The following is a 15,827-nucleotide window of genomic DNA, read 5'->3' as shown; positions in this document are numbered from 1 at the left end:
GGAATAGCTAATTATAATTTGATGCACAAGAAACCATCACCATCATCTTCTGACATCAGGATTGCCTCACAACTGCAGACCTGTATGTACAGTTGATCGTGTTCTAAGCATCAGCAATCTACATGGAAATGTCTAAGTGGAAAAAAAAACATACAACACATTTCAGAAGTTCTGGTACTGAGACATGAGATTTGACACCCCCTCTCGTAACCAAAGTCTGTTGGATTCAGATCTTCATAGACTGTAGTGGTGGCTTCTATCCATAACTTCACTTGGGAGGTAGATTGTAAATCATGAAGCTACAAACTATCATTTGTAGATGACAGCTTCTTCACTTGAGCGTATCATTTTTGGGCCTAACATGTTAAGAATAGCAATCCTCCTTGCCATACGCAGACGCAACAAAAAAGGTAGCGACATCTTTTAATCATTGTCTTGTAAGAGCTGGAGATGACCCAAATGAGACAGGAACTGGTACTTGGCAGCTTTCTTCCTCATCAAACGAAATTCAGTCTTCTTGCCGTAACCATAAAATGCACTCACAGTTTCACATCCTGTAATGCAGTACAGTGAAAGGAGAATGTTGAGTTATTCTTGTCTTATTCTTTGGTGTAAAGGATGTATTGATGCATATATTTTCACATATGTGTGTTTACCTTTTCTAACAACGTAGAACTATACTTTCTCACTGTGAATTGCAGCATATTGATGGAGGAGAAAGACGACAACATCTGTGCCTGTGATTCCCATTATGATGTTGTTATGGCCATTATCTACAGCATAGACAGCGTGTAACACCAAGCTTGTTTCAGCTTCTTCTTGATTTGAGATTGCTAAGTAGGACTCCATTTTTTTTAAACGCAACAACATTGTCATCTTGTTCCCTAAGATTACACTGGCCTGCAATGATTTTATTGTCTTGACATTTGTACATGTTCTACAGTAATTCTTGTACGCTGAATCTGAAAATGATATCCATTTTTCTCCATCACGTGCAGAGTTTTCACAAAACGTCATAACGCAATGCATAAAAGAAAGATCATAAAACGTAGTTTTGAGACTAAAAGACGTAGATTTCACAAAACAAAAATCAGGATGAATGAGGGTGCATATTCGTTTGACATTAATGTTCTTCCCCTTTCTTCAGTTTGTTTGTATTTTTATGAACATAATAAGAAAAAATGCTCATTGTGGTAAACGATATAATAACTTGATCTAAGTAAGAGTTTTTTTCTTCCCGATTTGTAAAAAATCCTTACGTGATAGAAAAAAATAATATTGTTTTCAAAATCTGCGTAGCTGAATTATGGAAACTCCGTTATTAAGACCAAAACCACTTTTATGAAGTTGAAATTCGCAGGCCTGTGTTATCAGTACCTGCTAATATTTGAGGAGCTTTCCAGCCTCCTGAATTACATGATTAGGATAGCATGTTTGTTCACATCTCGCAGTCGTAGTCGTTTGGGATGGAACTTTACCGTCATCTAGGTATTTTGGCTGTAATTCTGATTAGGTGCCCACAATTTAGAGTATATAAATAACATAAAATAGAGCAAGTGTCAAGAGGTTGCCTAGAATTGTCCACATCAAGAACATATTGTGTAAGGGTGACCATAATGGAAAGTTTTACTGCTTTGTAATAGTTTAAAACAGTTCAGTTACCAATCAAGCAGGAAACATTGTCTGTAACATTTTTTTAAATATAAAAACAAAGCAGACCATATGATCGCATCATTAAGTTTAACCTATTCATTTCATTTGTATTTATTTTTTGATGTAAGAATTACTTCGAGAAATCATAAACTGGAACACAAATTACAAACACATAAATTGAAATAATGTAAACAATTTACCTTTCCCTATACTATTTTAATTTCAACTATTTACTTTCGTTTAAAAGTTTGACGACATCATTGATGGAATTCTATGGGAAAAAATCTCATTGAATTTACCCCATTTTCCAGGTGTTAAAAACTGTTATGCTCACCCATTAGTATATTCATTTTAGTTTTCCAAAGAAATCACATTCATTTAGACTATATTTATATTCATTTAACTGAGATACGACATCTATTTATTATAATACGTGGAGAGTTAAAATCTGGCACATTATCAATCACTTCAAGGTTTTTCAATATAGTTTGTGATTGTACCTTAATAGCATGAAACTAGACGCACTGGTAGACCGTTAGTTGTTTGAGGAACACTTTCAGAAGCAGTTCAGATCTTTCGATTGTTGTCAGGATGTGATATATTTCATCATGTTTTAATTTTCACTTGTAACCTATGACCTTTCCAAGCGGTTGTAAAATCAAAGCAAAGTCAATGTAACTGAAAGCTGTCTAAATGACTCTCTAAATTTTGTCCAATAAGCTTTCACAAAGTTAGTTGTCATGACAACACATGATGATATAATCTAAGTCAATATATTTTTTAAAACCCCCTTTTTTTGAATCCTCAGGATCTAAGAATAATTTTGATATATGTAGCAAATGTTTTAGTTCAGGCTACAGGAGCTCAAATTAGGACCTCTTAGGTCTTAGTTGCGGTTGTAAATGAGTAATCCGTGATGTGCCTACTGCATAGATCGAACCTTAAATTTTAGCGTTATGAGTCCTCAAGTTTATTTCTGAGCCACCGAGGGCTTTTTGTGGAAAAAGTCAGCCTCTCTACCTCTCTCTCTCCCTTAATTAATTGCTATATTTATCTAATTATTATCCATTTATGCATTTCTTCATCTATTTGTCTACCTGTTTGCTCTCTCTTTTTTTTTAAATTGCTGGGAAATATGTCAGTGACTTTCTAGGTTATGTTACACCCTCTGGAAATTCATAGAAGAGCTAGTTAACCAGTCTTTATCCTTCATTAATGTCCGGTTTTACATTACAACCAAACTAATATAGTGTAAAATTTGTTTGTTTGTAGTTAAGCACAAAGCTATACAATGAGCTATCTGTGCTCTGCCCACCACAGGTGTCGAAACCCGGTTTCTAGGGCTGTAAAACTGTATATAGTGTAAAGATAATATCAAAATTATACCGTCGTAGACGAGAAAATAGTTATTGTGTAATTTAATTTATTAAATCAATATTATCCATACAAAGTGAAGTTTAGTTAGATGAGTTAAACCACTTATCAAAATGTGAATTTACGATAAGTTAAGGTTCGGGCGTAATCTAGAAGTTAGCATGCCTTTCTGTGGACCGTTGCGAAAAAATTACGCTCCGCAGTCAAGGGCTGCGTGTTTGTTATAAGAATGCCTGTCAAATCCCATTAATCACTTTGAATAACCCAAGGGTTAGCAGTATATGCCTTTCCTCTAATCTTTCAGTATGCGAATGTCCAAAACAAACCAAACCAAATTAAAGATTTGGTGTTAAATACTTTTAAAAATTCGAGAAACGACAGCTTTTTGTCTGTATTTTATTAGTTTTTTGTCTAATTAATTTATTGATTATCAACTGTTTAAAAACAATTGACATAATACCTTATAATATGAAGTATTTAGTGGAATGCTAATATGGTTATTGGATACTAGTAACTTATCAGTGGGGCGATAATTGTACTAACCCGTTTCATAGGATCATCACGGTCAGCCTATTGCACAAGAAAAATTCATCAATTTTGTTTATGCAAATGTTTGTTTTGTTTTAAGAGAGGAGAGCTATTTAAGCTGTGACATTCGCCCCAGTTATTAGCGTGCTAAACCCTCGAACTTACCTCTAAGCCAACGGGGAGCATTATGCTAAGCCTCAACAACAAATGTAACTAAATTTGGACAGAGGAAGATACTATGAAACTGTCTTTTTTTACAAATAAAATAATAGAAATGAGAATTGTCTTATCATCAAAATTGTGAATTTCAGTTTGTTTTTCGTTAAGTACAAAACTACACAATGGGCAAAATGTGATCTGCTTTGCTACTGTGTGTGTGTGTGTGGTAAGGGGGGGATCTGAATTTCAGTGAGTAATAAATTTAAGACACATTCTATTCTTGGATTAGCCACTTAACACTGAATTAAACCGGTTTGGAGGATTTCAACACCCACATCAGTAGTAGAGACCGTAGTTAATTGTTAATTTTTTAACTGTTATCTCAAATAAAATCCCAAAAAGATAACCAGTTATTTTTTTACTTCTTATATAAAATTGTATCTATATTCATAAAAACAACATATGAAATAGTTAGACCCCTCATATTTTCTAATATACAGCTTAAATGTTAACCAAAAGTTAGTTGTCACCAGGTTTCCCGATAGTAGGATATACTGTGACACCTAGCGCGGTACATTGTTACATCCAGAAAAATCGCTAGGGACAAACAATTAAGTTATACAGTCATATATGGGACAAACAACTAAGTTATCTAGTCATATATGGGACAAACAATTAAGTTATCTAGTCATATCTGGGACAAACAATTAGGTTATCTAGTCATATATGGGACAAACAACTAAGTTATCTAGTTATATATGGGACAAACAATTAAGTTATCCAGTCATATATGGGACAAACAACTAAGTTATCTAGTCATATATGGGACAAACAATTAAATTATCTAGTCATATCTGGGACAAACAATTAAGTTATCTAGTCATATATGGGACAAACAACTAAGTTATCTAGTTATATATGGGACAAACAACAAAGTTATCTAGTCATATATGGGACAAACAACTAAGTTATCCAGTCATATATGGGACAAACAATTAAGTTATCCAGTCATATATGGGACAAACAACTAAGTTATCCAGTCATATATGGGACAAACAACTAAGTTATCCAGTCATATATGGGACAAACAATTAAGTTATCTAGTCATATATGGGACAAACAATTAGGTTATCTAGTCATATATGGGACAAACAATTAAGTTATCTAGTCATATATGGGACAAACAATTAAGTTATCCAGTCATATATGTGGAGACTGGATAGTTAGTAAAATATCTTATAAAATAAGTTTACAATTTGCATTAATGTCACAATTATGAGGAAAAAAAACAATCATAGCGGGACTTCAGTGCAAAGAGTCGATCTTTCGAAAGGTGACACACGAAAGGTGTATTTCCTCAGTACATTCAAGTTGAGACCATTCTCTACAGTTGTACTCTGCACACAGTTTTCTGCAGGAACATACTTGGCGTAACTAACCCCACAAATCGACTGTCACAAGCAGGCTGCTGCGTTGAATTTGTTTGTTTTGGTTTTCTCTTTAACGCGCCATTCACCTGAGATGAAATAAACTCTTTCTTCATAGCTTCCATCCGGGTTGTTTTTCTCTGTCATTAGCCGTTGCTTTTCGTGTGTGTGTGCGTCAAATAATATATAGGTGCTATTTCGGGATTTTTATCTAGGACTAACGTATCTAAAAGGTCTCAGCATTTATGGCGACTTTACTAGGCTTATATTATTACATTGAGTAACAACTAGTCCCACAGCATATCAACCGTCGTTATGCACACTGAAAAACAAATCAATCGTCGTTTTCATATTCTTACATAATAAATACCATGTGTGCATACTCTCTATGACCCCAAAATATAAAAACAATTTCTGGGCACAAGAAAAACTTTACCTTTCGCAAAGGAACAAGTCTTGGTTGTTTCTTATAAGTGATATTGAGAAGGCAAGAGCACGTGCTAGCATACACACTATCAGTGCAGAACTGTAACAAGTAGCCCCAATCTTTCCTAATCCTGGAAAATATCTAGACTCTTGGACTACCATATTCATAAAGTACATTTAGTCATTATCACGACGTTGTGGCTGACTAAATACCATAAGCATAAATTACGTTTGTCTCTTCTACTACTGCTCTCAGACAACCCAAACACACACTTGACAAAAACTGTGTTTCGCTACAGCCAAAAATCTGGGACAACTCGGCACCATACACATAATTTCATTTTGTTATTATAAGAAATCTGAGACAACCCAAACATACTAGACGTAAACAGCGTTTCGCCACAGTCAGAAATTAGGGACAACTCAGCACCGTACATAGAATTTACGTTTCGTTGCTATAAGAAATCTGAGACAACCCAAACATATTAGACGTAAACAGCATTTTGCCAAAGTCAGAAATCTGGGACAACTCAGCACCATACACATGATTTCGTTTGTTACTGTAGAAATCTGAGACAACCCAAACATACTAGACGTAAACAGCATTTCGCCACAGTCAGAAATCTGGGACAACTCAGCACCGTATATATAAACCTGTGTTTCCGTACAACAAAAGATTTGGTTTTATTCTTTGATTTTTGCTTGTTCGGAGTTACTGGTGTAGGGCATAATTCCTCGAAATCGGTTTAACTTACTCTCAAGAAGCGAATTCAGGAACGAATAAGATCTCGAATTTCCTTCTCGCTAAAATTCTTAATTTCAATTCTAAATGAAAATCATGCATTATTTTGGACAGCGTGCCCGGTGAAACGTTCAAAACAACACATTAGAAGTATTAGTATTATTTCTTCATTAAATACCATCATAAATAAAGGTTAACATTTGAGAGTAACAAATATGACAGTACAAATTTTCATGATTTTAAATTGATGATGAAATGTTAGCTATAATATCACACTTATATTTTCGTTTGAAGGAATTGTGAAATCACTTAATGTTCTCGCTTAATGTTCAGTAAACTAAATTAGATTTGAACAGTTGTTGTGCGAGAATCCTAAAAAATAAATTAGCAATTCATTTACGCTTAATTTACATATGATTTCAATTTATATGAAACTCCGAATCCCTGCGTATTAGGAAAGCAAGCTTTATGGATTATTAATTCTAACAACAAAAACGAAACAATCAACTGGACCATATGTAGCAAATGAACTCCAGAAATAAGGACTTCAGCCTGACATTATGCTCCCCATCCATCAGTCAGATAAGGTATCAATTTTAAGGGTGGATGGTGGTATTTCGTTTGTTTTATTTCTTTCTTCTTTCAGTTTTTTTTTTTGCTTAAAATTTCCTTGCAAATAGAGTCGGTTTTAAGATCATTTTTCTGGTGATCTATTTTCTATCCCCTTTCAGGATTTTGAAGACCAGAAATTTAGAGAATAATTCCTGTTGTTATTTGATGTTTGATAAATTACAGCAGTATTATAACGATTTCCTGAAGTTATTACTTTCAAAAAGGGACATAAAGATCTCATACAGGAAGGCACTCGTAACTATAAACAAAGCTTATATATTTCCGATTTCTCCATCATTGTTCCAAAATGACAGTTTAAGCTATTTGGTATCATCCATTACATTGAAAGGGGAAAAAATAAAAGTATTCTTATTGTTTGTATTTAAGAGCAGTCACTTAGTTTTACCCAGACAAATTGTTTGTAAAGTGAAACGTATTTATTTAAATCTCTTGATTTAAAGGTAATACTAAGAGTATGTTGCTATTAGATCGATTTATTTCTAGCTTATCGTATTGTATTTTAGTATTTTATTACTATTTTTTCAACTTCGATATAATAAATTAAAATGTTCATTTATGGAGTACATAAATTATTTCATAATTTTGTAAACACTAACACAGTATTTGATACTATTTACTATGATGAATTATGTGCAAGAATGTTTGTAACTGTAAAATATCAGTAATGGTATTGTAAAAATTTGTTTTATCTTTATGAAATAGTCATAATTTTCTTCAACAAGGAATGAACACAAAAGATAAAAAATGTTCTTAAAATTCTTTGCCTGGCAGTAAATAGGTACAGGTCAAGCATACATAGTGTAGTGTATTAAACATTCAGCGGTTTATTTATATGTTACTCAGTTTTGATGCCCAGTACTGTGTAAAAGTGAAACATGTCATTCATATTACATCTTATTGAATACTCAGTGCTAGTACAAAGTGTTGCAAAACAATGATACATAATTTATTTTAGTATTTTTTTATGTTCTCAGATTTGAACTATTTTAACGTAATATTAAATAACAATATCTTACATTCTGGTGAGGGCTACAATATAATTCTTTAACTTCGAAAATGTTTATTATATTTTATTGTTGGTTGAAAATATCATTACCATCGAGTTTTTTGATGGTTTGAAATAGGTTTTATGAACAATAGTAAGTATATTTTTCATAAATGAGCAAAGGCCGGGTATTGTCAAGAATCTTTGGTTCGCGTCTCTTTGTCATAAAATCGCCCTTCTACTTTGGAGTCGTGGGTGCATTATAAGAGTGGTTGTCAAATTCTACTATTCGATTAGAGTAGCCCAAGAGTTGACTGTGGCTTCTGCCTACTAGATGCCTTTCCCCCAGTATATCAGTTCAAAATTAGAGATGGCTAGCGCAGATAGCCCTTGTGTAATTTTGTACGTATATCCTAAGCTTACTTTCTTACTTATTCCACGCTGAAACCTTTTTTTGACGAAACATTGTTCCATTTGAGACTTGACTTAAATAAATAAAGATGATTTATTTAAGTCTTAACGAATTTGTTCTTATTTCTAATGCTCGAAAAAGATTTGCCGGAGAGCGCATTAGAATCAGTGGTGCAGATCATGCATTTTAAATAAAATATCTTAAAAATTACCAAATCAATAATCCCTAGATAGTTTACAACATATTAAACATGTGTTATTCTATAGTTAAATCTTAGTAGAAAATTAATTCAGGCCTGACTGCACTTATTATTCCCTTATTTGTTAGAACACTTCATAAGTAATCGTAGATTCTATAATGGTACGTTTTTTTCTTAATAACAACAAAACTTTAATCAAATAATAAAAACGTCCCTACATTTATGTTTGCTTATCTTCTCACAATGACCATGGCAATAAGATGTTAATAAATTTAAACTTTTGCCAAGATGGGACCTTATATTGCTGTCTATGTAACTTCGTTTCTACCGAGAAAAAAAGAAATGCTATCTCGTTTTTCACTTGCAATATTTTCTGATGAATTTTACCTTATGAGTAATAAAGAAAACTTTAAATTAATAGCTGAGTATAATTTATTACAAAAACTATTTTGGTAATTATAGTAATTGCGTCACCTAGTAATTGCGTAATTTGTCAAAACTCTCATATCTGAAGTAAGATAAGTATTTATTTTTTTATATAAAGGTTTCCACACACACGTTTGCCGACTTTATCCCAGATTTTTAAAGATCAAATTATAAGAGTAACATCTACTGCTTAACTGATCTTCTGCACTAATTAGTTTTAACTAGAATAAGGTACCCGTGATCCGTTACTGGGTTCGTAGGCCCCTCTCATGATTTAAAGAGGTTCCAGTGTACCCTTCTCACACTTTTCTATTATCCCCATTTACTTTAATCGCTACCCAACGGAGCTCGTGTCCAAAAGATCTCCCCGCTAAGACACCCATCCGTGGTGCTTGAGGACGTATGCCACGTTTGGTCTTGCTAGCTTATGAGTTGAAATATGAACATAGTTTCAAACATTGAGTACCCGGGATCCAAGGTAGGCCAGGAAAACTAAATTCGATGCAAAATTTGGGTCCAGCGACCATTGTACTGTGTTTTAACCCTCTTGCGGCGCCCTCGGCAGGGGCTACGCCATATAGATAAGTATACCCCCGCAGGCACCCATTGCACCCATTACAGTTGCTTTCATGTTGCAAGTGAACATGTCTTAGCAGCGAAGAAATATTAACATCATCTTGTGCCAACCACAATATATTCATATCCAACATATGGAAAAGAGAATCCTGTTTCTCTCTGAGTTCCTCTCCTATTAAACTAAGCACTTTAGCAGCTTCTACTAGTTAAAAGAAACCCATCACGAAGTGGACACAAAATAACTTTCATAAGAATAATGTGAAAGTAACAATAGTTATGTATATATATAATGAAATTTAAAGGTTATCAATAGAGTCGTTTGATCAAATATATTTGATTTTGTTTTAGGTGATGGTGTTTTCATTCAATTTTAATTTCTTTATTTGTATTATACTTACGTACTTTCATTAATTATATTTAAACTCATTTGTGGCTTAAGAATTGATCATTCTTAGATGTTTATGGCATTCTTACGATTCGTTAAGGATTCACTTTCGCATTCATATTTGCATATCGTGACACCATTATGAGTTTTTTTATTCATTGTATGGATACTTTAGTAAACTGTTATTCTAGGTATGAACTCTGCAAAACAAATATCATCTAAAAAATTGAGTAATAAAGATTCTAAAATTTACAGCGAAATATATAGCCTGATGTTTAATGTAACTATTATGCAAGATTTCTAAAATTTACACTATGATCTAGAGCTTTGTTTGAATATAACACCTGAGTAAGGATTCTGAAATTTACATCACTATATACAACCTTATAGCTAATAAAACTCTTATGTAATAATTCTAAAATAAAGAGCTCTGTCCTTGACAATAACTCTTATGTAAGGATTCTAAAATTTCACTAACTGAAAATTTCTATAACATAATTCCTGAGTAAGGAATCTAAGTTTACGCTTTGATGTAGAACTTTATTATTTTAAAGTTTTCTAGCACAGAATAGTTTATTTGGTTAAGGTTATTGTACGATTGGTATTTTTATTATTTTAAAAATGACACTAATTTCGTAAACCAAGCCACGAGTCAAATTAAATAGCATGGAAAAGTATTCCAGTGCCCTCGCATAATTCGCCAGAAAAACGCTAATGAAGACTTTTCACTGCAATTTTATTCAAGTATACTTTAAAGCACTAGATCAGGAATTATAATAGATACCAGATTTTTTTCCAAAGTATGTTCTTTTGGGAAGTTCTAGAAACTTAGTAGGTAAAATGTATTCACAACGTTTTTGAACTGCATGTACATTTCAAAAGTATTGTCATGAAGATATATCAGCGTGTGGCGCCATCTTCAGCTCAGAACTGAAAGTGGATGTGCAAATCGATTTTAAGGTTGTTTAAAGAAGCCACGTTTGGAGCCCTCAAATACTCATTTGTCTGGCCGCACGAATCGTGCAAGAGTTCTTAGACGGCGAAGCAAGAGTTAACTGAACCCAAATGGTTGCATGAGGTTTCTGTTCTGACTTATGTTGTGTACATACAGCAAGGGTTCCCAGCACTCTCCGAGGAGAAAAATGATGACAAGTATTTGTTTTGTTTTCCTTTTTTCCTTTCATCTATGGCCAGTGTTCAGTGGAGCACATGTTCGTCAAAAGCCAGCTTCTAAAGAAAAGCCTTATGGTAAGTAGTTATCACCCACATAATATTTCCTTTGTAATATCCTTTATAAATGCAGCTTCTGAATGTTCAAGAAGAAATGCTAACAAAGAACTTCCCAGTTGTTTGACACAATTCCCTCAAAAATGTTTCCATTTAACAGCTTCTTGGTAATCCTGATAATAGTTGTATATTCGGGTCATTTAAACAGTGCGAAACAGTATAAAGATATAAACGATATAAACCTTTCAATAAGTTTATTAATATATAGATATGTATACAATTCAACTTTTATATAACTTTCTTCTTCAGGAGAATTCGATTCATCTGAAGCTATTAAAATCTATACTACCCGTTTCTCATGATGAATCACTTTATCTCAGTCATCTTATGAATAAGTCGACATCAATTGTTTGAATTATTTTACTTAGTTTTAAAAATTCAATATCCGGTTTTGTCCCATTGCTGAAATTTCATTTCCCCATGGTCGTTTGTAACTTCTCAGAAACGTAGAAAAAAATAATTTAAAGAATAATCTATGTCATATTTATATGGTACTGTCTATAATGGTGCCACAACAACAATGTTAGACGTAAGGGTGACGTTTTTAAACATGTTTACTTCCAGAACTTGATTAAAATTATTTTATTAAAATTGAGATGATTCAAATGCAAATTAAACAATATACATATATGTATATTCGTATAATGTTGGAAAGTTCATAAGACCAAGGAAGTGTTGAATTGGTCAGCAAGTATTAAACTGGGATGTTAAAAAGTATAGTGTGAAACGATTCCTTATATATATATATATTATCAAAATAAACTCAATTTTATATCATTTGGAAAGCAAAACCAATGTATAAAACAACGCCAATGGCCACCATTAAGCGTTATTTTCAAGTCTAATTTCAACTTAAGTGTTTAAATATTTAAACAGATAAAGAAAAATGAGAATTTCAAATTTTATTTAAATCTCTTTTTGCTGCAAATTATTGTTCATCATTCCAAAAGATATGGATTTCATGAACTTCCACAGAAAGAATTGCTTGTTATATCATTGATGGGCCTCAGCACATATCATGCAACGCATTATTTCACGCAACTTGCAAGTAAAACGACACACAAATGCATATAATGTGACATCATGAAAATTCTGAATACATCAGTCACAGGAAGATGTTCATGTTGTTTGACATAATACATTTCTTTTTGAGAGTAGGAACGGAGTAAAAAAAAAAATGTATGATTCATTCTATTGCCAAAATGTAGGCATCTTACATACTTAGATTTGAATGTTGCATGTTCTTCAGTGTGGGATTTAATTCAACAGTGATCACTTTCTGCTTAATAATTCAATATTGATATTTCGTTCTTCTAATTAAGCAGCTACAATATATCACTGACCCTGTTTTACATGTTGTGCAATAGTTGGTTAGATTATTCTGAAGGAAAAACACTTAATTTCTGTTTGCGCCCCCCAGTAGCACAGCGGTATGTCTGCAGACTTACAACGCTAGAAACTGGGTTTCGATACCTGTGGTGGGCAGAGCAAAGATAGCTCATTGTGCAGCTTTGTGCTTAATTACAAACAAACAAAAACATTTCTGTTTGAAAATAATTAATTGAAATATGTCAATTTTCAAACTTTCACACATATTTGAACAACAGATTAGGCCCCTATATGTTATTATGTTTCCAGCTTGCGGACTAACTTATGAGTATGCACATACTTTGAAGACTGCATGCAGGTGTTATGTTTTGCTGAGACAACAACATTGGCTGGCGTCACTATCTCTGAAAAAAGGTGAGATGTTTCTTCGCGCAAGTCAATATTTGTTTTCACACGCGACGGCAGTTTGTTATCTTTCGATGGTTTTATCTTCTGTGTAAGGATGTAGAAAGCGGAAACTGTCATTATCAACCACGTTGGAGAACCACAAAAACGTTGTGAATAAAACCGGAATCACTACATGTGTAGTAATTAACTACTAGTTTATTACGTATATATAAAAATATGAATTTTCAAGATCCTACTTGACAAAAAAATCATGTTATGCGGTTCAGTCATTAAAAAGGAAATTCCGTATTTGTTTGTACTTACACACATACACACACACACACACACACACACACATATATACATATGTATATATCATCAGAAATAGTTTAAAAAAAGAAGGGCTCCCGTTTCTCTACCAAGAATAAATGGAGCGTTGAAATGAAATCCTACTGCTACTTATATAACACTGGTGTTTTAGCGTTCGTGTTTACTTGATCACTTAAATATGCTAAAAGTAATTCTTTAGAATATAAGCATTTTCATAACTATCCAGACAACATTAAACAGGTTATGATGCATCCTCTGCAAAAATGCGAAATTCATAGTTAATTTCTCGCTCCAGTTCTTTATAACCTAAGCTGTCAAGACCAACAGTACCATAAGACTGTTAATTACGCTGTGTCATACGGGGAAAGTCTTCAAAATCACACTTGACGGTTTTCGTTGTTCGTAACCCATTTCTAAACGATACGAAAAAGTATGTGTAACTCTGGTCCTCCACACCATACATAACCTGCATGGAAAAAAAAAGAAGCAAATTGCATTATTCAAGGAAATGACAATAGTTTTTACTAGTCTTGAAAAGTGAGTAATGCCGTTCCATAACTAATTCATGCCTCTGGAGACTCACCGATAAGTTTGAGAGCTTATAACAGTAAAATACTTGATTCAATGTCTTCAGAGAACAGATTGTGCAACTTTGTGCTTAACACCAAACAACAATAGTGGGAATAGTGTTTCTGATTTTCACTAACAATGTTTACAAATAAATACCCCTAATTTTATTCCAGATCGATTCAGCTGAGACACGAGTGATTCATAAACAGTTTGTTGAAAGTAAGGCTTAAAAGGCAAAAGCAATGTTTACATAAAACGTTGTTAACCTTCAACATTTGTATAAGTGTATACACGAACAGTTCTGAATTGTATATCAGTAGATCAATCTGAATGTGAAAAGAAAATACTCGTTTTATATGGTTGATTTATACAGCAGTTAGGTACGAAACGGCCGTTGGAAAGCCATTTTGTGAGTGTAAACGTTTTTATTGTAGTGACACTAACAGTGTAAAATGCTAAGGCATTTTACATTCATTACTGGACGCTGCAGTGCCTTCTCCATTAACTTAATATACTTGAAAAGAGATACATAAATATGTATTTTTCATAATTTTGCATATTCAATATTTGTTGAATATGAAGGACTGTATTACGACGATATTTAGCATGCATAGTTTACTTATGTTATTAAATATTTTAGGAACACTACGATTACACTACTTTGCATATTAAGTATTTGTTGAGTATGAAGAAATGTATTATGATGATATTTAGTATGCTCAGTTAAATTATGGTATTAAACATTTTAGGAAAACTATAATTACTTTTATCTTACTTGAGCTTGCTAATATTCAAACAATTTTACTTGCCCCTAGGGAAAAGTATTCTTTAAAGAAGAATTGAATACAAAGACACTAATCAAGGAATTTATTAAATTTTCTACCTAAACTAGCTCAATAACTTTTCATAAACATGACAGATTTATCAGGAACTGGAAGAAAGAAAGTTAAGCACGTTCAAATTTGTTTCTATCATGTTTTGTTTGATAAAATTATTAAATAAAAGTGATGAATATATCAGCCCCGCCTTATATTTTGTGCTCTAGTATTAGATAATCACATATATGATCCAAAATAAAATATGTATTTAATAGGCTCATGTATATACAAAGGAAGTTTGTGCTAACGTATTCTGGAGTTAATTTAGTTTCACGTCTAATACTAACCTACACGTGAGACTAGAAATTTGGTTATATACTTCTTGTGGCATCTCATAATTAACGTCAGTGCAGCTCAAGTACTGACAGATAAGTAAAGTTTTCTGTGAAAAACGGCGTTTAAAGCACGTCTGTGTCAGTATTTTTGTAACGCCCAGTTTTCTGCTAGAATGTAATAAGAGCTGCGATTATCACAGTAGGAAACAAGACAAAATATGAAAGCTGCCATTTTAAAAGCACAATAGCCAAACACATAGGAAGCTTTTCATCTCCGGTTAGTTAAACACTTACTAAGTTTTAAGGAATTTCCAAAAGCACAAGCTTATCCTATATATATGTCTGAAGCTTAATGATGTAATAAAAAATTAGGTGTGATACTTCTACACTTGATTACTGCCGTAATTAAAGCTCACTCAAACGAACCTTGCCTACTAAGATAAAGTTATAGGTTCGTAGAATAATTCTATCTCGAAATCTTCAAAAGAAATCCTGTAACGTTTGAGGTTTGTCGAATAATTTTATTTCAACATGTATGTTCGATAAAGACCTAGCGGTAGTTTTGTATCATTTGGCTTTATGGGTTCCATGTGAAATTTGTGACGGTTGAACATGTTGTGTTCAAATTCGATGACGAGGAACCCACTTTGAGACTAATAATGGTTGGAGAAGGCTTGAATGGGTAATGAAGAAAAACTTTAATATAAGTTTAACATAACCGCAAATGTACAACGTTTCGACAAGGTTTTGTCATCATCAGGTACAACTAATTTGCACTGACACGGATATATATGTACAGTATTGAACAAAGAAGTCACATGACCGGAACTGTTGCAAAACTTAGAA

The 15,827-nt window shown here is 33.0% G+C and overlaps 1 protein-coding gene across 5 annotated transcripts in view; it reads left to right on the top strand.

Annotated features, from left to right (window-relative positions):
- LOC106462097 (hemicentin-1-like) overlaps positions 1-15,827 on the top strand; it is a 358,751-nt gene that overhangs the window by 124,731 nt on the left and 218,193 nt on the right. For 3 of the 5 annotated variants that reach the window (XM_022389426.1, XM_022389445.1, XM_022389424.1), the window contains exon 1: positions 10,944-11,173. The exons of the other annotated variants lie outside the window; for them this stretch is intronic. In XM_022389426.1, the coding sequence (XP_022245134.1) occupies positions 11,020-11,173 (154 nt within the window). In that variant the 5' untranslated portion in view covers positions 10,944-11,019. Of the gene's footprint in view, positions 1-10,943; positions 11,174-15,827 lie in introns of those variants that run through there. 5 annotated transcript variants of the gene reach the window in all.

Source organism: Limulus polyphemus, unplaced genomic scaffold (assembly GCF_000517525.1).
Source record: "Limulus polyphemus unplaced genomic scaffold, Limulus_polyphemus-2.1.2 Scaffold43, whole genome shotgun sequence".
NCBI classification, from domain to species: domain Eukaryota; kingdom Metazoa; phylum Arthropoda; class Merostomata; order Xiphosura; family Limulidae; genus Limulus; species Limulus polyphemus.
Note: the sequence above shows the minus strand (reverse complement) of the source record. Positions and strands in the feature narration are given on the sequence as shown.